Source organism: Pleurodeles waltl, chromosome 1_2 (genome assembly GCF_031143425.1).
Source record: "Pleurodeles waltl isolate 20211129_DDA chromosome 1_2, aPleWal1.hap1.20221129, whole genome shotgun sequence".
NCBI classification, from domain to species: domain Eukaryota; kingdom Metazoa; phylum Chordata; class Amphibia; order Caudata; family Salamandridae; genus Pleurodeles; species Pleurodeles waltl.
This window is the reverse complement of record NC_090437.1, coordinates 876,662,133-876,688,351: the sequence shown is the minus strand read 5'-3', so window position 1 is coordinate 876,688,351 and position 26,219 is coordinate 876,662,133. Positions and strand designations below refer to the sequence as shown.

At 42.4% G+C, this 26,219-nt stretch overlaps 1 protein-coding gene across 1 annotated transcript in view; it reads right to left on the bottom strand.

Annotated features, from left to right (window-relative positions):
- The window catches only part of WWC2 (WW and C2 domain containing 2), an 800,549-nt gene that overhangs the window by 371 nt on the left and 773,959 nt on the right, over positions 1 to 26,219 (bottom strand). The window contains exon 22 of the mRNA XM_069199258.1: positions 4,832 to 4,959. Within this exon, the coding sequence (XP_069055359.1) occupies positions 4,832 to 4,959 (128 nt within the window). The remainder of the gene's footprint in view (positions 1 to 4,831; positions 4,960 to 26,219) is intronic.

Sequence of the window (26,219 nt, the reverse complement as noted above, 5' to 3'; positions counted from 1 at the left end):
CGTATTAGAAAAGAAATAACCTCCTATTTCTCATAACATTGAAGTTTTTTTCTGATTTTGCTTACTAAAAGATCCAAAAGATCAATATTGTAGTGGTAGACCTTAAATCAATCAAAAATAATAAATTACACACTAAATGCAATCTTACAGATGAAATTACATACCATATTACAATTAACACTATGAATAAGGTTACTAAGAAAGTAGTATTCTTATTGGTTTATCTGTTGTTACATTTCTGGGTTTTATTTATTGGCCATAAGCATTGCATTTGGTTTGTGACTTAAAGTTGGCCTGGCTGTTATGCAAGCTATGGATTGTGGAATTAAAATAACTGTTCACTTTAATTGTGTTTTAAGCGTGTTTCAGAGTTTATTTTAAAACAAAGTTAATGTATTATAACCAGTCCAAACACTTCACTTTGTGTAGTTTTTGATGGTAAATTTCTGTTTTTAATGCTATATTACATTCAACTTTTTTAAAAGTATTTACTTTTTCACTATGCATGGGCTTTTGTGGAGCCCAGTGTGGTCTGGCCTTCAGCCAGGTACAGCCCTGCACCCAACTTGCTGTGAGCAGACAACATTCACTGGGAAATGCCTTCAGGAAGACAAGTGTGAGCTGGGACATTTTTTAGTTATATATTTTTAAACAGTTATTTTTTTGGGCGGGAAAAGGTAGGGGTCCACAGACCCTTAGAAATGCTTTAACTCCTGTTGGGCCTCCTCTCGGATTCATGGACCCAGTTCTAGATCCACTCATCCAATATCACTCTTGGACAAGGGTCCAAGAGTATCTGCTGCATGGCTTGCAGCTCTTGAGGCAGGATTTGCAAACAACAGAGCAGTGCTGAAGGTCTGCAAACCCTGTTTCGAGTTTTGTGAACTAAATCACAAAACATACTTTTTTTCAATTTAACATGGTGAGGTTTAAGTAGGGCTTCATCATCAAGAGATGCTCCCCCACCTCTCTTAGAGGTCCTTCATTTTTTTTTGGTTTGACGAGAGGATTTACTGCATGTCCTGTGGTGTTAGCCTTAGGTAAACAGCTCAGCTTTGAAATTATGGACCTTGGACCCAAACTGGATGGCAGAAAAAGGCTCCCTCATCCAATTAGTTTCAATTATTTTTTTTAAATTAGGTCTGCACCTGAGTTATTGGCCATCTGTGGAATAATGGTCCAAGTGTCTCTAGCTTTTCAACTATTTCAAGCCCATCAACCCCATTTTGTAACACAATTTCTCTAAAACCACTCAACATAAGTAAACCTAATGTAGAGTTGACACTTCCTTAGTAAAGTTCCACTGGTATTCCAAGTTTGGTGTAATTCTAGTAAGATGTTTTTTTTCTGTGGGGGAGATTCCTACAGGAGATAAAATGTGAAACGTCTATTTTTGGAGCACCACACCCCACTATCACTTACAGATCTGCACAAAACGTGCCATGCAGAACCCTGGAAAGTTTTGCGAGGACTCATTAAATATTACCAAATTTATCAAGAAAACTAAAAATCTATTTTTAATGGAAACAGCCTATGTATATATAAATGTAAATACTTTAGTTAAGGGTAAGGTTGTGATAGAAGAAGTCAGTCAGTAATCCAAAAAAATCATGAGTGTTTAAACACAATGTCAATAACATAAAACCCAAAACCAAACTGAAGTTTTGTCAACTAAGGAGCCATGTAACTTTAACTCCCACTTCTGCCTTACACTGCTCATAACCACTTACGACATCAGTGATTACATTAGAAATGGCTTCTTCAATGGTGATGTAATACATGATGTAACCAGTGATGTAACCAAGGAGATAATTTTTGATGCCATGTGTGAGGTCCTGACAGTGCATGGCTGAGATGTCAGTTAAGGTTTCATAATTATCTTAAATGGGTCATTTCAAAAGATTTTAGTTTTTGTAATTGAGAAACTGAATCAAGTAAACTGCTGTCTTCAACTCAATCTTTACTTAACTAAGGGGCTTTCAGTAAATTTCATTCTTAGTATCCTCCTACCCAACTGCACATAGGTGGTGCTCATGCTGCAGACCATGAAATCAGGATATGCTCTGTAACCAGTCCTTGTGCCCTCAGGCTCGCAAAACACAACCTTCGACTGTTTGCAGCAGGTAATGAGCAAAGTGTTTAAATCAGCTCTGTACAGTGGGCATTGAACTTGGAGCCTGGCCCTGTGGCTATTATTTGTTTTGCAAAATTTACTGGACTAGGAATTTAGCTATGCTCACACCTGCAAACAGGCATCTGGCAAAGGTTGTAATCGTTAGCTGTAACATGCATCCAGTTTCTATTTCTCCAGACCCACTGCATGCTGGCCTCAGCCGTACACAGATGGCCTTTTTCCTGGTTGTGTGTCTTCTTCCACTTCCCTTAGTTAGAGCCCACCAGGTATGTTTTTGGACATGTGCAGTGGGCACTAGGTCTAGGGTATGGTAATTTCCAGCACAATAAAAGCATGTTCTTTTTTCCCATTTCTCCAACTCCTATGGTCCCTGCCTTCAGCCGTGCACAGATATTTTATGGCACAAATCCGGATTTTGCTCATGCACAGCACCCATTTACTGGGCCTCCAAACACACTGTTCACAGTCCTCAGCAGTAGCAGCAGGCACTGGGCATGGTGCTTGGATTTCAGCCATACATGGCAGATAGTCTCACTAACTCCCTTGCATTGTATAGCCCGCACCATCTTCAGCATTGTCCTTTGGTCATGTCAACAATTTCTTTCCTTGTTGCCTACAAATCCACTTTGCAAGGACTATGACTATGCACAGCTAATATAAGACACACTGTGTGGCCTCCCATCAAGTCCACCCATTAACTTCTCAGGTCCCCAGTAGGAGTCTATGGTCATATGTAATAGGTAATGGCTACATAGTATGAGTTTTCAACTAGGTTCAGAAAGTTCAACTGCCATTTTATAGTGAATAAAATAATTTAAAAATGGTGGTAGGTTTGTGAAGACATTTGGCATTTATGAACTGAAACTCTCTATGATGCTGCAGTAGTTCAACAGGTTTATCACTAAAATTGTATTTTATCTCTCCAGCTGTCCATGATCACCAAAACAGCTAATGGGTATTTTACTGCTCTGTCATAAACAATGCTCTGTGCAGAGTTACAGTTGGACTGCTCACTATTACTGGAAAATGTAATTGTTTTATGTGTTTTGCATCACAACTATAAGTCCCTTTAACTGAAGCTCTTTTGAGGAGTTACAATGTTTTCTGTTACATGTTAATTTCTCTTCTGAGTAAAGAACCATAATCACCCTTTAAACAAAAACTCTGGGTGCAAGGTTCAAGTGCCCCCCAGAGCCAGTTGTGCAAGGGGCCTCAGCCATGTGCATCACGTAATGGCTTTCAGTTTCACACTCTGCTAGCCCCTGACCCAAAAGACACAGAGCCGTCAGTCATATGAAGCAAGATTTTGGTGTGAGGCAGCCATTCCCTATGCTCATACAACACACACGACCTCTTTTGGATTTGTGGATTCTGCAAAGAAAAAAACATTTTGTTCAATTTTGAGGACAGAATGTGACCTTCAGTGATCCCCACACTTTCTCACACTGAGGCCTAACAACCTCACCTTTCTGTGCTATTCTGATGTCATCTAAAATGCCTCCACATGCAGAGTGCTTGCAACTAATTAAATGAGTAACCAATGCAATTAATCTCTGAAAATGTAAATGGGTAACAATAGATTTAAACAGATAAAAAGATGTACTGTTTTTTTTCAAAATCAAACATTGCTATTTTCAATATATATTCCTGAAGAGCATTTCAACATATTTGGTAATTATTTTTAATAAAACAGGTTGCTGCTTAAAGTTAAGACAGGGCCAAGGTAAGGGATGGGTTTAAGGTAAAGGTAAAGGTAATGGTAATGGTTTAGTGGTTATGGCTAAGGTTGGGTTAAGGTTCCAGTAAGGGATGGGATTAAGGTAAGGGTTAGTGTGAGGTTTTAGTGGTTATGGCTAAGGTTGCGTTAAGGATATCAGTTAAGTTTAGGTTCAGGGGTGAGGCTAAAATAACAGATAGGGTCCAGTGTTGTAGTTAGGCTACGAGGAGGGTTGGGGAAGGTGAAAGGGTCAGGATAAGGGAAAGGGGTGAGCATTAGGGTTTGGGTACTGTCTTATGTATACAGTCTTGACACAAGCAAACAGTATTGTTTAGTAATAACAGAGAGGAGAGTTTAACCTGCAGGCCTGAGCCTACAATTACAATGGGCCCACAAAACTGTTCATTCTTCCGATGTCCGAAGACTGGCGGTGTCATACCATGCTCAATATTTTCAATATGTATGTCTGCCTTGTAGGCTATTAGAGGTTGATCATAAGACTATGCAGCTACATGTGCTATTGTTTTATATGCTTGACAGGATGGGCAAACAATAAACATTTTGGACAGCCAACGGCAACTGTCCCCAGGTCATCAACAGATGAAGTGGGTTTTCCCAGTTTCATATGTTAAACCATATGATGAAGCCAGGTGTATAACCTAGGTCTGTTTATTATCTTATTTCTGAACACAAAGTAACATCACTCAAGAAGTATGAGATACAACTGTTTCCGGATAGATGTGTTCCAGCAGGAATGCTTACTGCAGCTGCCACAACATGATTACACGTCACACTGACTTAAATGTTTTAAAGAAATGGCACAGTTCCAAAGGTGGAGTTATAGAAATCCCATTGTCATTGTGATTCATAACTGGTTGAGATTAGTCTCTACCCAACTCTCCAGATGACATCCTTGTCAAGAAGACCCACTATTAATTCACAAAGAAGTTCTTAACCCATCCCTGTATAGAATTACAGACCTGAAAGACTGAACTTGCAGTGGGACCTTTTGGCTCTGCTCCCGTAAGCGGCAAACATCTTTTGAAGCCTTTTGCATCAATTTCTTAGCATTTACACCCTGTTTTTGTTGTTCCTTGGATTGTTCAGCCTAGAAAGAAAAGTATAATTACTTAAAAGCTTATAACTGTCCTTGCCTAACAATTACACAACAGTTTATAAATTAAATGAATACTCATAATAACAAAATAAACAAGAGACCTTTACCACAATGATTCAAAAACAAAGTGTAAAATCTAATTTCATACAAGTGTAATCAAAACGAATGTACTGACCGTCATTTTCATGAAATAAATATGTTGGTGAATTAAAGGCTGCTCATGTTTTTGGCCAGAGATGAGCCTACACCTTGAGCTCCACTGAGTTTTAAGTTTTTTGGGTCTTGCCAACAGACAGCTTTACATGTCTTTTGTTGAAGACTTATTGTGAACAACCAAATACATAAAGTGGCCTCTGTGTCAGCTTTTTGTTCATGATTACATGGCTTTTTATCTATTTTTCTTCTTGGTCAGTGATTCGAAGACTTTCCTCCATATTCCTGTGTTTATCCTGACCAAGTTGCATTTCTGTCTGTGTTCTGACTGGACAGCAGATGTTCTTCCACTACTGATGTCAAACATCTTTCATTCCATCCCCTCTCCCCTCCCACAAGTCCATATGTTCCTCCAGTTCACTCACTCAAAAATGTTGCATGCTACTGTATCATTGAGTGGACATCTTACATTTTTTAAAAATTATTCCAAGATGTTCATGTGCGTACATGCATGACAGGCACTGTTATTTTTTTCTTATGCTTTAACAAATCCACTCAAAGAGAGCCACTGCTGTGTGTGCACTTGTGTGGCAGCCATCTTTCAATGGATTCTATGAAGGTAGGCTCTCATAGATTAGTATGCATTCCTGTGCTCTTCATTATAAGTATGAACTCATGAGTATCTGCATGCTTCATGCTATTTACTGTAAACACAGGATGGGGGAAGTGCCCTAAGGAAATGTTTACCCACAACTATGGTCTACCCCGGCTCCCCTAGAAAAATGAAAAGTTGTTTGACTTTTGTTATTTCTACGATTGGTAGAACATATAAATGAAAATGTGTAGGATGCGATTATCGCTCAAATATTTCGGAAGAAGTAAGCTATATTTTACTGTTCACCACACTATTGAAGGATGCTTTATGCTACCTCAACCTTTAAAGTACCCACATTTGCACAAATGATCATGGCTACCATGCTTAGAACATAGCAATGCTATTAGTACCATTGTTATCATTCATCAGTCCATATTTTAAACCACCTTGAATGCTGGGCTGCTATGCTGAGAGCAACTGACTGGACAGGCCTGCAGAGCATGCACTGGCACTGTAGATGCTGCTGAGCCTACGTCTTCACACACAACCCTGTCAGCTGCGGCTGTCGACTCTGGAGGACTTTTTGAGTTGTGCAGTGAGAGCAGGAATTTCAAATCTACTTTCGCCTACACCCGTAGGCTTTAAATTCCATCCAGGAGTGCAGCTCAACATGAACTGCAGTCAGCATCAGCCAATGCCAGTGTGGAGCAGGAGGGTTTCTGCCTACTGCCCCGGAGCATGAATGCAGGTGAGCACCAAAGTGAGGGGCAGCTGAGGTAAGCATAGGGAATTTGTTTATTGTTTGTAACTAATGTTTATTTAAAGAGATGTTTTTTGCAATGCTTACTCAAGGTAAAAGAAAGAGTCCGCAGGAATGTCTGCACCTTGGCTGTGACCCACTGTTCTTGTTGTGGCATTCCAAAATGTTTGAAATTATTAATTCCTGTCCATGACAGCTCCACTCTGTATGACTCAGGTGCGAACATTAGAAACACTTGTTGACAATAATGGTGTCCGCAAAACACAAGTATGCACCCTGGCAGGAAACAGACCATGTAGAAGAGTAGCCTGCATACTACCCTTGGCAAAAACAACATTGTAACAATAAACCTACATACCCCTGCTCACATATGTACATACCACACGGCACAATCCAAAATGTCGCCAAGTCTAACATTCCAAGAATTCTACTAGAAATAATTGTGCAATGATCAAGGAAACAGCACACAATAAATGTCCATCTTTTCTGCAAAGTAAAATACTGTAACACCTAAACAGGTATAATAGCATGACTCATTAAACTAATGTTATTCATGTTTAATATTTTAACTGTGCAACCTTCTAAATCAGAACCAGTAGTCATTTTTCTGAGTCACGGAGTGGTTTTTGGTGGCTCGAACTATAGTTGACTGCCTTTTAGGAAAAAATAAAGCGCAAGCAATGCCAAATGGGGTCCTGGTCAAGACCTATTGAATGTGTCAGTGCATGTTTATGATGCCAAACACCCTAAGCATGCATCTACAATCGACTATGGGTCTGAAGTCAACACCTCTACTTTATGTAGTTGGAATTTTAGAAAACTGTAGGATGAGGTAGCACTACACTTGTTAAAAGTATCAACCTACCCTAGATCTAATGGAAGGGATGAGCTGATTTGGTGAAAATATGTGCCCTTGACTCCCCAGTTCAGGTTGAAATATCTCATTACCAAATGTTCCTTCATTTACATCCACCATCAAAAATTAACAACGTGAGGAATGATGTCAGAGATTGTGTAAGACTTTCAATGGTTTTTCAGTTGCCCACATCTTGGCACTTAATTACCATTGTGACCAACCACTCACAACTTGAATGGAGGAATGCTTGCAAACAGCCTAAACCAATCTCTATGAAATGGAGGGTTGTGAGCCAAATTTTGGTTGGTCGCGAAAGTCCAAGCAATAAATACAGATGCCTTTAAATCCTGTCTTTATTTTGCCACATTTGCTGCACTTCAAATCCAGGGTCTGCCTTCTGACAGGTGGCTGTTTATGTTTTTTAAGATGGGGATTTGAGTTTACAAACTACTCACACTTCGCAGTCAGAGAAAGAAAAGTAAAGAGAATTATGTGACATATCTTTCTTGTTTACAGTGAGTTTGAAAGGAAAAGCAGTAGGATGTCATTTTTTTGTAATACAACAAAATGTAAAAACCTATAAATAAATGAACTGTACACAATTAGCAGTTAGGAAGTCAAAAATGAAGCACTTTTTTGTAATTTCGAAGTGTGTTGGAAATAAATATTTCAATACGATCAAAACAAATGACGAATATTCACTGAAACCCGTTTTCCACCTTATCGTTTGTTGGCAATCCACTGTAACTGTATGCTTGTGCAAATTTAGTGACCATTTCAATGGAAAATTAGCTGTCTGTAAATTACAGTGTGCTACTACACAATGCTTTAGTTAACAAAAAAAACACTGCCTTAGGTTCATTAAAGCTAGGTGTGTTGTGAAGGTTTGTTCGGTTAAAAACTGGATTGTGGTTCAAAAATCTTTGGGAAGCACTGGTCTAAACCACTGGCAATTGCTTTGGGTACCATTTCAATCCATCATTTGTTTGCCCTTTGAGCCACTCTAGGCAGAGGCTGTCATACGTAAATTAGTACTGACCTTGGTCCTCACAAGAACAGTCCATCCTGAACTGCCTTGTGAGGCTCCCTCAAGAAGGAAACAAAAGCAACCTAAGGCTGGTTTTGACCTTGTCAGCCCTCATCAATGAGATACATCTTGGATCCTGTGGACACAGTGAACAAGGGACCCATGTCTGGGCATACTCCTGGACACATACGGTGTTAAATCAAAAACACAACAGTTATGCCAGTGGTTAGACTATTAGCAGTTGCTCCCACCACTTTTTGTGAGTTTTATATGACCATCAGAATGACCAAACACGCCTTGTTTTAAATTTCACCAGTATGTTCAAGTCATAATATAAAACATTATTTTATGTTTCCTAATTTAATTCCAAACTATAAAAAATGACTTACTAATATTTAGGACTATGTAAGTAAGTCCTTAAGTGCTCCCTAATATGAGGTCTGGGATCCCACCCATCTTGTATTAAAAACATTGACTGATGCTACAACTAGCACATCTGATTTGAATAATTTCTATTGTATAACTATACACACTCTTTATTTTCCTCTACCAACAATTAAACTTCTTTACCCCCAATTTTAATTACTATCTCCCTGCTCTTTTATAGGTATGTGACTAATCAGGATCCCTGATATTTCCTGATTTGATTTCAGTGTATAGTTTCTATACTCTACTACAATTAAAGTGGGCCCTGCAGTATTTATAAAAGTACAACACTTAAAACATGCATTGGCAGTAGTTCTGACCATAAAATGACAATACATGATGATGGTACTAATGGTGGTGTTGTTGCATTGGTGCTGTTATTACTGGTGACAAAGGTGGCACTGGTATTGTTGCACTGGTGGAAGGGAAAGTAGCGGTGGTGTGGTAGTAGTGGTGATGGCACTGATGGTAGAAGTTGTGGTATTAACAATAACGTTGGTGTTTATTGTATTGGTATTGATGATATTTGTGATAGTGGTGGTATTAGTGATATTTGTACTGTGGTAGTGGTTTTGATAGGGATATTGGTATTAGTAACATAGGTGGTTACATGCTATTATGGTGGTGGCACTGGTGGTGGTGTGGTATTGGAAGTGTGGTATTAGTGCTAGTGTGACACTGGTTGTACTGGCCATGGTGTGGTATTGATAGTGGAGGAACTGGTGTATTACTTGTGGTGGTGGTATTGGATGGTATTATTGATGCTGGTGGTGGCACTGTTGGTTATGCTAAAGGTTGTATTGGTTCTGTAGGTAATGGTATTGATGGTATTCATGGTGGTGGTATTAATGGTATTGAACATACAGGGATGGTGTGGTATCATATGGAGGTTTCACAGGATTCTGTGTTATCATTATATAAATACCATTAAAGTCCTTGGTGTGATGGTTTGTGATTATATTGATGTTACCAAAGGAATGATATGTGTGTGTGACTATACTGAAGTACTCACAAGAATGCTGTCTGATTACATGGGATTTGATGGTGTATGATTGGATGAGGTGTGGTATTCGTGGTGGCATTGATTGTGATGTGGTATAAGTAGTGATTTTGGTGATGAGCTGGTGGTTATATGGGAATTTGTATTCGGTAATGGTGGTGTTAATGGTAGTGTATGTATGTGATACAAAAATTGAATGTGACAGAAGTATGATGGTTAGGTGTACCTTTTAGTCTTAAAATAGTCCCTCTTGCATCATAGTACGGTTTATCCCACAGGAGGTGGAATGAAACAACAAACAGACAATAACAATAACATGCTTCTCTGAGCCAAGTCAGATCTCAATATGTATATTGTATATGTATATTTGAAGGAACTGGTACCAAAATGTTGAAGTTAAAGCTGTGTCTAGACAGACCTAAACAACCGCAAGAAAAAGACAAAGGCGGCACTTAAGTAGTTGGACAAAAATGGGCACTGCTCTCCAATGGGAGGCAGATTCATATTTTGTGTACTGCATTCAAATGTTGGTTAGAAAATTGTGTGTGCTGCAAGCAGACAGCACTGTGAACCGAAGAGCATTTGGACAAGACCTCAGTCAACCAAACCCACAAAAACTGTGACTCAAGCACCTGCACTCCTTTTTGGGTGATGTTGGTCAATCTGAACTGGACTGATGATACCACTAGAAACCAGTGCAAAATGTGAAAGGTTGTCATGTCAGTCCACCTGTGTAGGTGAGAAGGAGCATTGTTTTTCATCAACTACTGGAGACCTTTGCCCTTTGTCCGGAATGTGGTTTGCCTCTATACTTTGTTCACCTTGAAATGTCCTGCTCTCTCGTGTAAAATGTTTAATCAGTTTTTAAGGGACTTGTGGTTTACTGGGAAGTTATGTAAGGCCTTGGCAGTTTTGGATTCAACCTGTTCTGATTGGTATGCCTATCTGCATTTGAGTAGTAATTTGTGTTAGGCATTGAACGTCCTGTATTCCTAAAGGCAAGGCACATAACAGCCATATGTAAGTGAGCCCAAGTGTTGCAACTGACCCTTTTTGCAGAGTCATCCCAAGTCTTTTTGCCTCCTTCCTCCTAATTTTTCTGACCAGTTTTTGTTGGCTTTAGGACTCTGGGCACTTTACCGCTGCTAAAACAGTTCTAAGTGCATATGTTTTCTCTGTAAATTGTACTGTTGATTGGTTTATCCATGATTGGCATATTTGATTTACTAGTAAGTCCTTAGTAAAGTGCCCAGGGCCTGTAAATCAAATGCTACTAGTGGGCCTGCAGCACTGGTTGTGCCACCCACATTAGTAGCCCTGTAAACATGGCTCAGACCTGCCTCTGTGTGTGCAGTTTTTAACTGCCAATTCAACTTGGCAAGTGTACCCACTTGCCAGGCCCAAACCTTCCCTTTTACTACATGTAAGGCACCCCTAAGGTAGGCCCTAGATAGCCCCAGGGGCAGGCATGCAGTTATGTTTAAGGTAGGACATATACTAGTGTGTTTTATATGTCCTAACAGTGAAATACTGCCAAATTCCGTTTTCACTGTGCAAGGCCTAACTCTCTCATAATTTAACATGAGGGTTACATTTAAATATCCTTAAAGGGCAGATTCCCTTTGATAGCAGATACAAAAATGTGGAGTTTAGGGTCTCTGTACTCACTCACAATTTAAAAATACATCTTTTAATGAAGTTGGTTTTTAAATTGTCTGTTGGAAAATGCCACTTTTAGAAAGTAGGCATTTTCTTGCTTAAACCATTCTGTGACTCTGCCTGTTTGTGGATTGTCTGTCTGGGTCAGTTTGACATTTGGGCTGTTTTGCACTCTCTAGACAGTGACCCAAAGGGGGCGGGTGTAGCCTGTATATCCTGATGAGCCATCTGAGCTAGAGGGGAGGGAGGAGTAGTCATTCCCACCTGAAAGGAGTGTGCCTGCCCTCACACAATCCAGTCTCCAACCCCCTGGTGTGTGTCTGGGCCCTGGCCTGGCGTAGGAAGGATCTCACAAACACTTGAGACTTTCCTTTGAAGTTTGCCAGGAGGAACCTCTACCAAGGAGAAGAGCTGAAGAGCTGGAGGAGGAGTACTGTCCCTTTGCTGTGTTGCTTTGCTGGATTGGCCTACAGTTGCTTCTTCTGCCTTAAAAGAGAGCAAAGGGTAAATTTGCTGCGTATCCTGCTTGAGAAAGTTCTCCCAGGGCTTGGAGTAGAGCTTGCCTCCTGTTGGCACTCTCAGGGATATCAAAGACTTCAGTTTCATCTGCCTACAGCACTGGGAACTGTGTGTTTTGTGCTGCAACAGAATAAAAACCACTGCGATGCCGCCAACAATGCTGCTGGCCTGCACCATGCCCTGCCGACACCGCATGGAGTCACATTGCCCTGACCCTGGTCTCACAGATGCCGTCATCAGATGACTTAACCGAGCCGCTGCTTGCACTGCGAGCTGTAGGCCCAGCACTCCGGCATCGCCTGCTCACACCGCAGCCTGGGCATCCCTGACACCGCTGCTCTTGCTGATGATGACACTGCTGGCTGCATCGTGGCCTGTGGACACCGCTCATGAGGTACACATAGCACCGTCCCTTTTCGCACCGCAGTCCCGGACCACCGACGCCAGCATCACTGACTCCACTGTTGTCACCAGGCATCCTGCCTGCACTGTGGCCTGTGGTCACCACTTGAGAGGTAAACGAAGCACTGCCCCATCCCGCACTGCTGCCTGGGGCCTACCGATGACATCACTTCAGCAACAATGTGGGCACTGCATGTCGCATCGTCCCGCTTCGCACCGCAGCTCCGATGCCATCCATGCCAGCACTCCTGACTTCATCAGCCGGGAGTTCGATCCGCAAGGCGTGTGACTTCAAGAGCCTGATGACTCCCGCACCAACTCTGGAACTGACACTGTGATGCCGCTCTCGGGAGTTATTCGCGAGGAGCCCGATGCCCTGCAATCCCACAGGTACTGTTTGGGGGTCTTCCCGACACCTTAGCTGGCCTGCAATGCCGCGGCTGGCTTGAACTGTTGGTTTTGTTGATCACGACGCCGTGATGTCCCCAGGTAGAGCTATCGACTTCAGGGAACTGTATTTTAGAGTAAATCTTGCAGAATTCATACATGGATTACGGTATGGTGGATTTTTATTGTATTTGGTCTTGTTTTATATAGATAAATATTGGCTATTTTTCTAAAACTGGGTGGTGTCTTTTTGTAGTGTTTTCATTTATTACTGTGTGTTATGTGCTTTACACATTGCTTCTGAGAGCCTGACTGCTCGTGCCAAGCTACCAAGGAGGTGAGCAGGGGTTATCTGAGCGGGTATCTCCCTTATCCTGACTAGAGTGAGGGTCCCTACTTGGACAGGGTGCAAACCAACTGCTCACTAGAAACCCCATTTCTAACACCAAGCATTAGCAAAGCTCACTGGTTAGAACCCAAGCAGAGGCTGGCAAGTCAGGTCTATATGAACAGACAGGTTTTCACCTCTTGTCAGAACTAGTGATGCTTATTAATTGCCTGAATGGATGCAGAGATTGAATTATATAAAAAGGATTCAACAAGCTTTCAGAATAAGCTCTTCTAACACTGGGAATCTACAACAGCCCAACCACCACAGATATGGTGTTGTAGGAAGACGTAAATTGAGTAGCGTGTACAGGCATAAAGCAAGATTCCAGATGATGTTAGCATTTCTAAACAGTATTATCTACCAAGTTGCAGAATGGGTTCTGTAGACTGAGAATGAGATGGATTCATCAATTTGTCCCCAGGTAGGTCGTGGCTGTCTGATTTTGGATTTGCAAATATATACTGAGGCATACCCTGAAAAATGCAACTCATATAACAAAGACAGGGCAAGGTAAGGGCATTTTTGTTTATATGAGGAAATAGTAGTAATAGTGTTCTCACAATTCTAAGTTGCAAGAAAAAAATTAATAGACCAAGATAACTTGTACGATTAAGGCAAAACATGATTAAGAATCTAACATTGGCCATGGGAGATATAAGAGATACCAGAGAACAGATATAAATACCTGTAACCCTTAGGGCTGCCCTGTTGCTATTTAACCAAATGCAGGTTTACGGGCACTGAATTCAAGTCACTTTGTACAGATTGACACACTGACAGTACAAAACTACCCTATATTTGGCTGTCAAGGACACATCATTGTTTTAAGTAGGTGGAGTAATGTGAGTGTTACCAGCATGTGAATGAACCGTCTAAAGATGCAATGAAGGTGTTAATGAATCAAAAGAGAAGTGTGAGACAGAGAAGACCATTAGGACAACCTATAAAAGGGAAACTAATGTCACAGAGTAAGGAGAAATTGGAATGTACACAATATATTTAGATAAAAATAACAACTATGTCAGTTGAGAACCTGTTCCTGAAATTAAGCTGATTCAAAACGTTCAAAGGCAAACAGTCAGTGTTTCTGAACATAGCTGTAAAATGTAAAAACAAAAAATACAAACATGAGTGCATCAACACTGGTGTTGCATGTATTCCTTAACGTGTGGCCCAAGACTCAGACCATTATAAATTTAGAGGCTTTTGCTGGTCGGAGTCCTGCTCACGTGGATTATGAAGATTCATAATTTCAACAGCCTATAGATTTGGCCTGTAAATGTGCATTTCAAAACTATTACCAGGAATGGCAGACAAGAGACAGAACGAAGTTTGTATATACTGGATGCCCCTTGGGTAAAAGAGGAGTCACAACATTTAATGTCAGATTAGTGGAATCAACCCATTCGTTAGTGAGGACTTGATATGCTGATGTGCAATGGGCAAGTGCCTTGAGGCACAGCAGTGTGTCTACATAAGCTGTAGCAGGTCTGAAAGAGAAAGAATAAAAAATGTGGTGAGAGTGAGAAAGCTGAGAGGGAGGGAAACAAGGGTAAGCATATAGGTGATAGTGAAGCAGGAAGCAGAGTCTTTGATGTACTGAAGAACGAAGCTGGTCCGGAGTTTGGTGGGGTCATAAGCCTATAAAACTGTGTTTCTTAACCTTTTGGCTTCTGCAACCCAAGTGAATCAACTGACTGAAGCTACTGGAAGCCAGGGATCCCAATCTAAGCAATTTCAACTAATTGAACCCAAAAGTAGTACACAAAAATATAGAAACAAGTACACATCAAATACATAAAATAACTGATTTAATTTACAAACGGAAAAATATGCAAACAAATCAAAACTTTCATTTTGATGGGAAGGGTGAAGTTCTTAAAAATGTGATTTTATTTCGAAAAGATGAAGTGATATGTTGAACATATATACCCATATAATTTTGTCTTTTTTGTTCCTACTGCATGCTTCACTTGTAAATTGTGGCCAACATTCAAGGTAAGGACCCCAACTTAACAATTCTTTAACCTCAAACTTCAAATGTCTTCACATTTACAATGTTTTAAGATTTCCAATTTTACATCTTGCTTTTTGTGTATGTACCTTAATAATCTCCTAATATTATTTACTTCTCTTAACAGACACGGACCCCAAGTTAAGCACTGTTGCTTTAAAACAACATATGCCCTAAGCCAGAGAAATATCTTAAAATGTGAGCAGTAGAATTCTGTGTCTACTAGAATCACAAAAATTCACCTATATTTCTGTGTTTCTCTAGCTCCTATCTAACATTATTGTTAAGTTTCACTCTGCTATGGTAAGTCTTTGGCTCTGGTTAACTAATGATAGCATGTTGAATTTCAAGCTGTCCTGGTAAGGTATGGTGTTTTGTACCCTCTTACCTGTCTGAAAAGAGGGGTTGCTCTTATTTGGCTTCCTCCTCATTTTAAGTCCTTTGTACCTTGTGCCCTACACCTTCCATGGGTAAGGTCATGTGGTCCTGCACATATTTTGCATGTGTACTGCAACGTACCTCGTTTATTGAGGACAAGATAAAACACCAGGTAGTGCTTGGGGTCATGGATGGAAGAGCAGATCTGTCAGCTTTGTACTCACCTTTTGTGGTAAGCACTTGTGGGCATGACATCTTTTGCTGCTGAAGGCCACACGGAAAGGCCAAGCTGGCACTCCTACCAAGAACACATCTTAATTGAATATATTGGCTCCCATAAGTCACAAAATATCAGTTTTCACACATTACTGATATAATTTTGGTGGCCAGGTAGCATCTGGAAGTGGCAACTGTGCATGTTGCTTTCCAGTTAACACAGGAGCCTATCACCTGACATCTCTCAAGCATGATGACTACTGACCACCCCCTTGTTTGCATTCATGCTTTGTTTGATGAGGGCAGAACACAAGGAAAGTAACAGTGGATTTTTACTAAGTTTCAGAGGTGGTGCAATGCTGGAGTGAAGTGCTGTTCAAGAACAAAAGAGCGTGAGAAGTTGTCGAGGTGTTGCCAGTCAAGGTTAGTACTAAAACCAGACAGTCACAAAAATTAAGTCAGGATTAAAACCAGACATATTTTACTAAACAACATTGGCAAAAAGAGAGACCAGAATACAGCATATTATCAAATGACTTATTTTGTCAAATATAATGTTTAATAAATCTATTTTCTTTTGCCTTCGGTTAAAAGACCTTTCTGGCAAGGAGAGACTGGATTAATGATAATAAAATGTCAGTACCTGGTCATTAAAGAAGTTGGCACAAGTTACTCACAGTGCTGAGTCTTGTAGGTCTATTGATACGTCCTTGTTCATATTAGGTGATGCCACAACCATTAAGAAAGAGCATGGAATAGTAGTGCTTTTGTACTGTGCTAAGAAAAAGCATTTAGAAGCACCTTAACTACCATATATCCAGCCTTTTTTTCTAATTCCTCACCAAGTGAAAAATCCACATCAATGTATTGTTGACAGCATTATAGGAAATCTGTCACTATACTGTGGGATGAATCTGTAAGATCAAACACTAGCTACGGCCCTAAATCACTGCACATGGGCTCAAGAAAGACCTATGAAATGTGCTTAGATGAAGTAATTCGATGAATAGGAGGCCAAATGATGTGTCATTGTTTGCCACCTTGAACCTGCTGTGGTCCAAATAGCTGAGGCTATCGGGGTGATCCTTGGCAGGTCTCAAAGTGTAATAACTAGGAGTGAACATGAATTGGGGAAGTCAAAATGTGACTGTAAATGTCTGAAAGCCTTATTGTTAGTGATGGGATCATTATGTAGCATGTCATCTGTAGACTTTTATTTGAACTGCTGGCATACATATGTATTATTTCTTAGTATTCGAAATTAACTTGACTGGACACAATAAGCATTTCAGATATTTTATCTCCACAAGGTTATCAGGCAAGCATATGATCTACAAAGTGTAACAGATAGAAGTGTTCAGCCCACATCTCTTTAAAGGAATATCCACAAAACACTTTGGGCCTGATTCTGACTTTGGCGGGTGGCGGAGGCCGCCCGCCCGCCAAAGTCCCGCCGACAAATGACCGCACCGCGGTCAAAAGACCGCGGCGGCCATTCTTACATTTCCGCTGGGCCGGCGGGCGCTCTCTAAAAGAGCGCCCGCCGGCCCAGCGGAAATGCCCCTGCAACGAGGATGCCGGCTCCGAATGGAGCCGGCGGAGTTGCAGGGGTGCGAGGGGGGCAGTGGCACCCGTCGCGTATTTCAGTGTCTGCATTGCAGACACTGAAATACTTTGTGGGGCCCTCTTACGGGGGCCCCTGCAGTGCCCATGCCATTGGCATGGGCACTGCAGGGGCCCCCGGGGCCCCGCGGCACCCCCTACCGCCATCCTGTTCCTGGCGGGAGACCCGCCAGGAACAGGATGGCGGTAGGGGGTGTCAGAATCCCCATGGCGGCAGAGCGCGCTCCGCCGCCATGGAGGATTCTCCCGAGCAGCGGAAAGTCGGCGGGAGACCGCCGACTTTCCGTTTCTGACCGCGGCTGAACCGCCGCGGTCAGAATGCTCGACGGAGCACCGCCAGCCTGTTGGCGGTGCTCCCGTGGTCGGTGACCCTGGCGGTCACCGACCGCCAGGGTCAGAATGACCCCCTTTATCTCCGGTTCAGTACCACCATAAGTGTGTCAGCACATCTTTTCAAAATCATATTGTCATGAAGGAACCCCCAATGTCGATTTTGTGCTAGCACCGTTGATTCTTGACTTTCATGAAATATGACGGCTAAGAGTACAAGAGGATTCAGGGGTTCATGTCATTGTAATCGTGGTCTTATTTCAGACACTCATGCTGATGAACCACACATGATATGTCTAAATATTTGCAGAATAACCTAGCTTCTGCCAGAAAGGTACAGTATCTAGAACCCTGCATACACACTGATTTATAAGTTCCATCAATTCGGGCCACTACCTTCCTGGCATACATACTTTATCTTTCTCTTCAGATGCTCTATCAAATAGCCACGTGCTCATGCTAAGTAAACAAAGGATCCTAAAACTTGACGTATCACCTTAAGGTTATCAACAAAGAGCACTAGGTCTCATATTTTGAATAGATTCACTTGTAGTAGTGTCACCGCAGTAATTTGGTAGTACTTAGCTACCAGGATATTTATGGGAAATTACATGCAGGCCAGGTTTTTCATCAATAAAAACATGAGACCATACTACATATAAAATATTAGAAATAAATCTGTCACTTGGAGCTAGCAGATTAGACAGTCAGAAAATATTGGGTTTTGAGACTTGGAGATTATTCACTTAGTACACTCGCAGGACTGAACTCCACGTGCTACAAAGGTTAAGTGCCATTGAAGGGTCAGTGGTAGTTTGAGGACTTGGGCTGCTTTGCAGACATATTTGTTATCCTGGAGCAAGTGGAATAAAGAGCTGAATTACCTTCCCCATCCAGGGGCAGACAATGGGCCAGGCAATGAGCTCTTCTTGGGTGACATGCTGACAGGAAGTTGGGACGGGCTGTAGCCAAAGGTAAACTAGCCTTAATTTCCTGGGTCTGAGCGCGCTTCCAGAGTTAATTAGTTTCAGCGGACAGAAGACTGCACAAAACAACAGGCGCCCTGTCAAATGCACATTCCAATCGGTTTCGGACAAAAGGTATAATTTGATGGGTCATTCAGCCCGATGAACTATGTAATACAAAGGCTATCAATAGATGTGCGCATACCAGCATCAAACAAGGAAACGGTTATATGCTTGTTGCTTTTAATGCAATTATCGTAAACTCGGGAAAGAACGTTAAGAGCGCACCCATTGTTTCCAGGACTGTGAAATATGAAGTCAGTTTCCAGAGGAAATGGAAACAAAATGCTGTTGGCCCTGCGTTGACAATTTCCAGTTATTAAAGCAAGTGATGCTGTGCCTTTGGCCAAGCAACTCAAAAATAGCAGCCATTCATTAAACATAGGGTCTGCAGAGGGGCCAACCTCTGTAAAGCCTGTAAATGCAAGTATTTTTCACTCCCCATATCCTCTACCCTTCCCCCAAGACTGATTGCCAATCTTAATAAAAACAGTCATAGAATGTCTTAAATTGTACAGAAGGCGTGCTTTTACGGATTCGAGAATAGCAATTATGGTGTGACCCAAATCATTTCCAAAATAACATGTCACAAACTCAGCCATTATTTACACATTTACAGCCACATCATGAGGCAGTTGGTGGGGTAATTTCACACATAGAATTATTCATTCTGCATACAGTTGCTGAAATCTGGGCCTTTTCACAGGGGCATATTACACCAGGTTTGCCCCACTGGATTTGTCTCCAGTATTACCTGTGGTAATATCGTTTGTGAAAATAGTCGCAAAGATAGAGGTGCATTTCAAACAGCTATGCTTTACATAGGGTTCATCTCTCCCCATGCTGTTGCATCCCTTTTGCACCTTTCCTCCTTGTTTTTCCCCCTTGTTTTTGAGTGCCTGCTCCTTGCTTTTCCCTCGTTTTCACTGCTTTCTCCTTGCTTTTTCCCCTATTTTTGTGTGCCTTCTCCTTGCTGTTCAGTTGTGCTGAATGCTTTCTCCTTGCTTTTCCCCCCATTTTTTGTGTGCCTCTTCTTGCTTTGCCCTTGTTCTCACTGCTCTCTCCTTACTTTTCCCCTGTTTTTTAAATGCCTTTACCTTGCTTTTCACTTTTTTTCTTCACTTTCTCATTGCTTTTTCCCCTTGTTTTTTGGGTGCCTTCTCCTTGTTTTTCCTCATTTCACTGCTTTTTCGGGACCTGCAAGTACCCTATCGGGAGATTAGCTGTTCTTTGCAAATCCTGATGATAGAATGATTGATAGCAAGAGATAATGGTACCTAGAACAAAGATTCAGTGTTGATGGCGGCACAGTTATTAGCCATACAACATATAGCACTTTCTACATAATTACCATGTTCTTTCAAAGACTATGGTATTGGCACTGTTGCTCGCATATAACCAACTTGCCTGTTCCGGTAAGGGGTGGTGGTGAGTAGCATGGGCACTAAAATGAAGTCGGACTGCATAGTTTATTACTTTGTCAAGAAGGGAGAAGGAGTATTTCAGGAGACCTACAAAGTGAAACTGGATGCGAGTGAGAGGTGTTGCCACACTACTTCTGAAGTGGATGCTTATCCCCAAACCTGTATTGTTTTTGAAGATCTGTGATAGTGGAGTGGTCTCACAGGTGAGCTATGGATAAGAAGCCTTTCTGTTCTATGTCTGAACAGGTGGAGTGGTGTGGTTGCAGAGGTGCGCTAATGATAAGAAGACAGCCTTTATTGTGTTTGAAGATCTGTGGTAGTGTAGTGGTCCCACAGGTGTGCTATGGCTAAGAAGCCTGTTTGTACTATGTTTGAAGGAGTGGTGAGGTTGCAGAGGTGTAGTAGCGATAACAATCCTGCCTGCCTGCGCCATATTTGAAGAGTGGGGTAGTGCAGTCCCAGAGGTGTTCTGAGAATATTAAGTGTTAGAAATTGGGTCTCTAGTTGGCAGAGGTATTCACCCTGTCAAAGTAGGGACCACAGTCGTAGTCAGGGTAAGTCAGATACACAACTTAAATGAACCTGATCATACCCTCTGGTAGAGTGGCAAAGAGCAGGCAGGTTTAACAATGTGTAAAGTATTTGTGCAACACCTAACTACATCCTCTGTCACAGGGGCTGCAATTTCGATGATGGACTTTGCCCTTGTAATTACCATCAGGATCTTCATGATGACTTTGACTAGGTACATGTTAGCATACAAGTGCATCACAACTTGTTGCTGGCAATGCTGTATGGTAGGAATACATTTTATGAAGATACTTTAAATCAACTTGCATTCATATTAACAAATAAGTCGTCAAAAGAGTAAGAGCTTAGAAGAAGTGTTACTTTACCTTGGTATATAAAAGAGCTTTTCCATTGACATGCATGGTGTTGTGTTGCAAATTGATGTAAGCATAAGGTGGTTATTGTTCGATGCTGCCATTCATGTGGCAGACATAACCTTTCAGGAATAGGTCTGATTGCATACCCTGATAATTCTCCCCAGATTTAAAAACCTACAGTCAAAAACTGCAGGTGTAAATATAAAAATAAGATTGATGGTTGAACTTCCTTCCTACTTTTATCATTTAAGATAAGAGATGGGAAAGGACACTGAGAAGTGAAGGGGTAGGGAGCTTGTGAAGTGGAGAATAAACAGAACAAGAGGAATGCAGTAGCCTGGAAACCACAATGAGCAATGTCGCTGTTGTCAAGGTGTGGAAATGTGCACAGGCCTCTGTTTATAGTGGTACTAATCACTGATTGCCTGCACCGGTGAAATGTATGGCTGTTGCCATAATGGACTGAGAATGTTACCCTAATAAAAATATGGTTGTTATCTTGGTTAAGGTCATCAGCACGCAAGGCTTGGTCCCTCTTCTACATTACTACTCCAAGATGGAGTAAGTGTTTTTAGGGCTCTCCCTCAGGGACTCGATCCGCATCTGCCTGACATGACTCTAAATTAGGAGCCCAGCACAATGAAAGAGGGATGCTGTGGCACAGGATCAGAACCCCGGCCTGGTGAGAATGATGGCCATCAAGCGAGCATATGCAGTCCTGGAATGAGAATTGGCAGCTCTAAAATGTGCGCATGTGTGTGGAGGGGGAGGCAAGTACTGGGAATCAGTGAGCAGCAGCTGCAGGATTGGGGCACCTGCACAACAGACTAATCTGTGGCTTTATTGCTAAGGCCGGAAGTTGGTTGTGCTGCTGCCTCTTGAGAGACCCTAGACCTTGTTAATTTGTTTTGGCTCCTGATGACAAAAGAACGGCAATGGGCTGAGCTACAAAACAACTTAGTGGCCCTTGGGGTGTCTCCTTTTATCAAAGCCTCTTGGGCCCAGTGTCCATCTCTCTGTGGTCTCTGATGTGTCTCCTTTTATCAGGGCCTCTCTTGGGACCTTAGTATTTCTCTTTCAGTGTCCCCTGGTGTGTCTCCTTTTATCAGGGCCTCTCTCGGGCCTCCAGTCTCATCTCTCATTGGCCCCTGATGTGTCTCCTTTCATCTGGGCTTCTCTTAGCCCCGCTCCATGTCCCACTCTTGGTGACCCCGTGTGCATCCCCTTTTTCAAGTGCTTCTCTCCTGGGACTGTGGGGCCACATCTGCCTGACATTTTCCTGGTCCATCTCGTCGGTCAATACCCCATCTCATGGGCATCCTGGTTTCTTTTCTGTTTCTTCCATTCCTACCACCGTTATTGGTAAGCAAACCTTTCTCCTTTTGGAGCCCAACTGCCCCCATCTTTATTGAACCTCTTAATACACTGCAATCTCTTCCATTATCCTCTTTATATATATGTACTCTTTCTATGTAGTCATGTATCTATATATTTATTGCTTTATTCCTATTGTGGAAAAGGGAAAAATATCTTTCACTCTCTCTATTGCCCTACTCTCTCATCCTACACCTCTCAATCTATCCTCTATCTCCACTCTCTTAACTTATCCCAAGACTCATTTATCTACTATGATCTACCAAATAACTCTTTATAGACTCTTCCCTCCTCTATCCCTCCTGACTCCCCCCAAATCTCAGTTTTTACTAATATGATCTCCCAAACAACCCTCTCAAAATTAATCCTTCCTGTATCCCAACAGCAGCAGGCCAGTCAAAGATCAGAAGTCATAGATTTGATATGACGTCATAGCTTAAGGGAAAAAGGTGTCAAATGTTTAGAGGTGGTAGGAAGGGTTAGTAATAAGTGTTAGACCGTTGTGTAGGGCACATCAGCATGTGCAGCTCAGCTGTAGGTGATTTAAGTTGCCCAGCTTGCTCCCTAAAAAAGTGGCTTTTTGCACATACAACAGAATAGTCTTGAAGTAATTTTCCTCGCAAAATCCCTTGTGCGCTAACTCAAGAGCAGAAGAATAAGGAAATGGATGATGAGAGGTAAAAGTCACTAATGCGGGTGAGGTTAGAGGGAAAGTAATAGAATGACAGGTGCAATGGGGCTGCAGAAAGAAAAGTTAAACGATAAATTAAGTAATGAAGGTAGAAAGAGAAGCATTAAGGTGAGGCATGACATGAAGAAAGGGTAAGGTGAAAGAGAAAAGGGATGGAGGATGACAATTAAGACTGAAGACTGAAGGGGGACATAGAGAGGAGGAAATATATCGAATGAGAGGGACAATAGGTGACAGGGAGCCGAAGTGGAAAGGAGAAAAGGAAATTGCAAGAAAAGGGTTGAGCACAAGAAAGGAAATCTGCATAGGAAAAGTAAATGCAGCAGATTGAAAGCTGATAATCATGCTTAGGATAGCTTTAGAAGATATTACTATGAGTGTAGGTTTTTTTCTGTGAGACATACTGGGCAAGTGCTAATCAGAGATGTATTGGAAGTAAGAGACGGAAGAATTGGATAAAATGTTACTGTAAGTGCTACTGGGTCTGAGTTTCTGTGAGGTGTTACTGTAAGAGATGTATGGATGATTTGTAAGTTATGCAAGGCTACGCAACACAAGAATTTTGTGGCCCTTGAAGCAGCAAAGGATACTTATCATAATCAACAGCAAGCAATGAGACTGGTGAAAGAATAAACCAAATGTCCCAACACCTTAGATGGCGTGCACCAGACCTAACAGCAAGTATTATGTGACAGTTTTACTGGAGGTCAATGCAATGGACTGGCAATGGTGGGTTGGTATGGAACTAGGAATGCAGGGCAGTTTGAGGAGCTGGTACTGCTGGTTTATGTGAGAAACCAGCATAGGTGGATATGGTAAAAAATGGGCACTGCTCAAAACTGAGCTGATATGGCAGAAATTATCAGGTGCTTGCACTGTGTGAGGAGCTCACATAGATGTGTAATCTGATGAGCTAGGAGTAGTGGAAAGTGTGCTTAGCTTGCTTCAGCAGGCAGAGTGGGTAACAGTCACTTTTAGGCAGTTTGTTAAGCACTTCTGGGAGCAGACATTGGTCATCTGCGAAAAGAAATGACACTGGTGCGGGGCAGTGTTTGGGTAGATGATTTTGGTGAGCAGCGCTAGGAACAGGCACTGATGGAAGAGCTGACAACTATATTCAGTTAAAGGAGATGGCGCTGGTAGGTGGTAGGAGGATGTACCACAGGTGGGAAGTTTAAGCAGCTGGCCATGCTCAGCAGTCTCATACGTTAAAAATGGTATCTGCTGAGGGTGTGGAACTGGAAATGGTGGGTATGATGAGAAACTGGCACCGATAAGTGGTGAAAAGATATTTCACTGGTGTGACATGTCAGAAGATGGTAATACTTCAATGTGACATGTAGGCACTGGTGAGCAGTGCATGGAGAAAGAAGTGGTTGGCAGAGCGCAGTGCTGGTAAGGATTGCCAACATTAAGAGTGCACACAAATAACAAGTATTGACAAAGCCAATAGGCCTCGCCTGTGCGAGATCTATTGGCTCTGGCAATGTTTTATTTCTGTTTCCGCCATGTGGTACAGCAGAAAGCTGGCTGTGCAGCATGGCTAAAAGGAGAAAAGAAATATGATGTAGTCAATACTGGGCACAATCTATTGCTTTTTTATGCTGTACACAATGGCTAAACAAGCATCAGTAAAGCCAGTAGCTCCTGTCTACGAGTGTTATTGGCTTTCTTAATGTTGTCTAGTTAGGAATGCTGGACACAATATGGTTAATGGTTAGGGGGAAAAGCGCTATGGCGTGGCTAGCGTTGACCGCATCATAGCGGTCTTTTTTTATTTTTACTTTCAGTATTTGAACTGGAAAACATGCAATTAAAACCCTTTTTATCATGATCTTCATTTTATACCCCCACCCTGCCCTTTCAGCCAGCTTCAGGGATTAAGACACACATCTCCAGTCTGGGAAGGCACAAACTGTTTATAATTATAGGGTTTTGGGGAGTTTGAAGTCACCCAGGATTGGCTTTATCAGATTAACATCATTGATTTATGAGGACTGCTGAGTTGAGTACTTGTTTCCCGCTGGGGAAGTCTTGCCGTGGGGGCCTATAGTGCAGCTTACAAAAACAAGAGTAAAAGAACACACTTTTACCCCAAGAAGGTGGCATTTTGGAAATCATAGACAGAGCTGAATACATATAAATCGCCTATGAATTAGGTAATAATAACTTATGAGTAGGTTGCTAAGACATTTATTTTGCGGTGTGTGCTGCATCAATTGTTTTTATTGTTATTACTATTTTTATTTTTTGCAGACATTTTGGGGGTCAGTCCGAACCGCCCAAACACTGCCCCGCGGTCAGATGACCGCGGGGGACATTCCAACTTTCCCGCTGGGCCGGCGGGCGATCTGCAAAAGATCGCCCGCCGGCCCAGCGGGAAAGCCCCAGCAAAGATGAAGCCGGCTCCGAATGGAGACGGCGGATTTGCTGCGGTGCGAAGCAGACACTGAAAATCTTTATGGGGCCCTGTTAGGGGGCCCCTGCACTGCCCATGCCAGTGGCATGGGCAGCGTAGGGGCACCCAGGGGCCCCACAACACCCGTTCCCGCCAGCCTCTTCCTGGCGGTATAAACCGCCAGGAACAGGCTGGCGGGAAGGGGGTCGGAATCCCCATGGCGGCGCTGCTTGCAGCGCCGCCATTGAGGATTCCTTTGGCCAGGGGAAAACCGGCGGGAAACCGCCGGTTCCCCTTTTCTGACCGCGCCTTTACCGCCGCGGTCAGAATTGGCCAGGAAGCACCGCCAGCCTGTTGGCGGTGCTTCCACGGTCCCCGGCTCTGGCGGTCATGGACCGCCAGGGTCGGAATGACCCCCTTTATGTCTTTCATAGTACACCACTTAGCGCACATGACACCATTAAAGTAAAATGGATGCAGTATTGAGAATTAAACCACAGTGACTTTCATTCATTTGATATGGACTCTCACCCCAGGTCCAGAGCACATAGACTGTGCACTGGGAGAGAGTATGAGGGCGTATTGCACAGTACCGTCCTATGTGAAGCAGTGGGGGGGGCGGTAATTTTAGGAGGGAGGGGGGTGGGTGGTAAGCACACTCACACTCATTCATTCACACATGCACGCACATGGAGTGTGTGTGGAGAAGGTGTGCA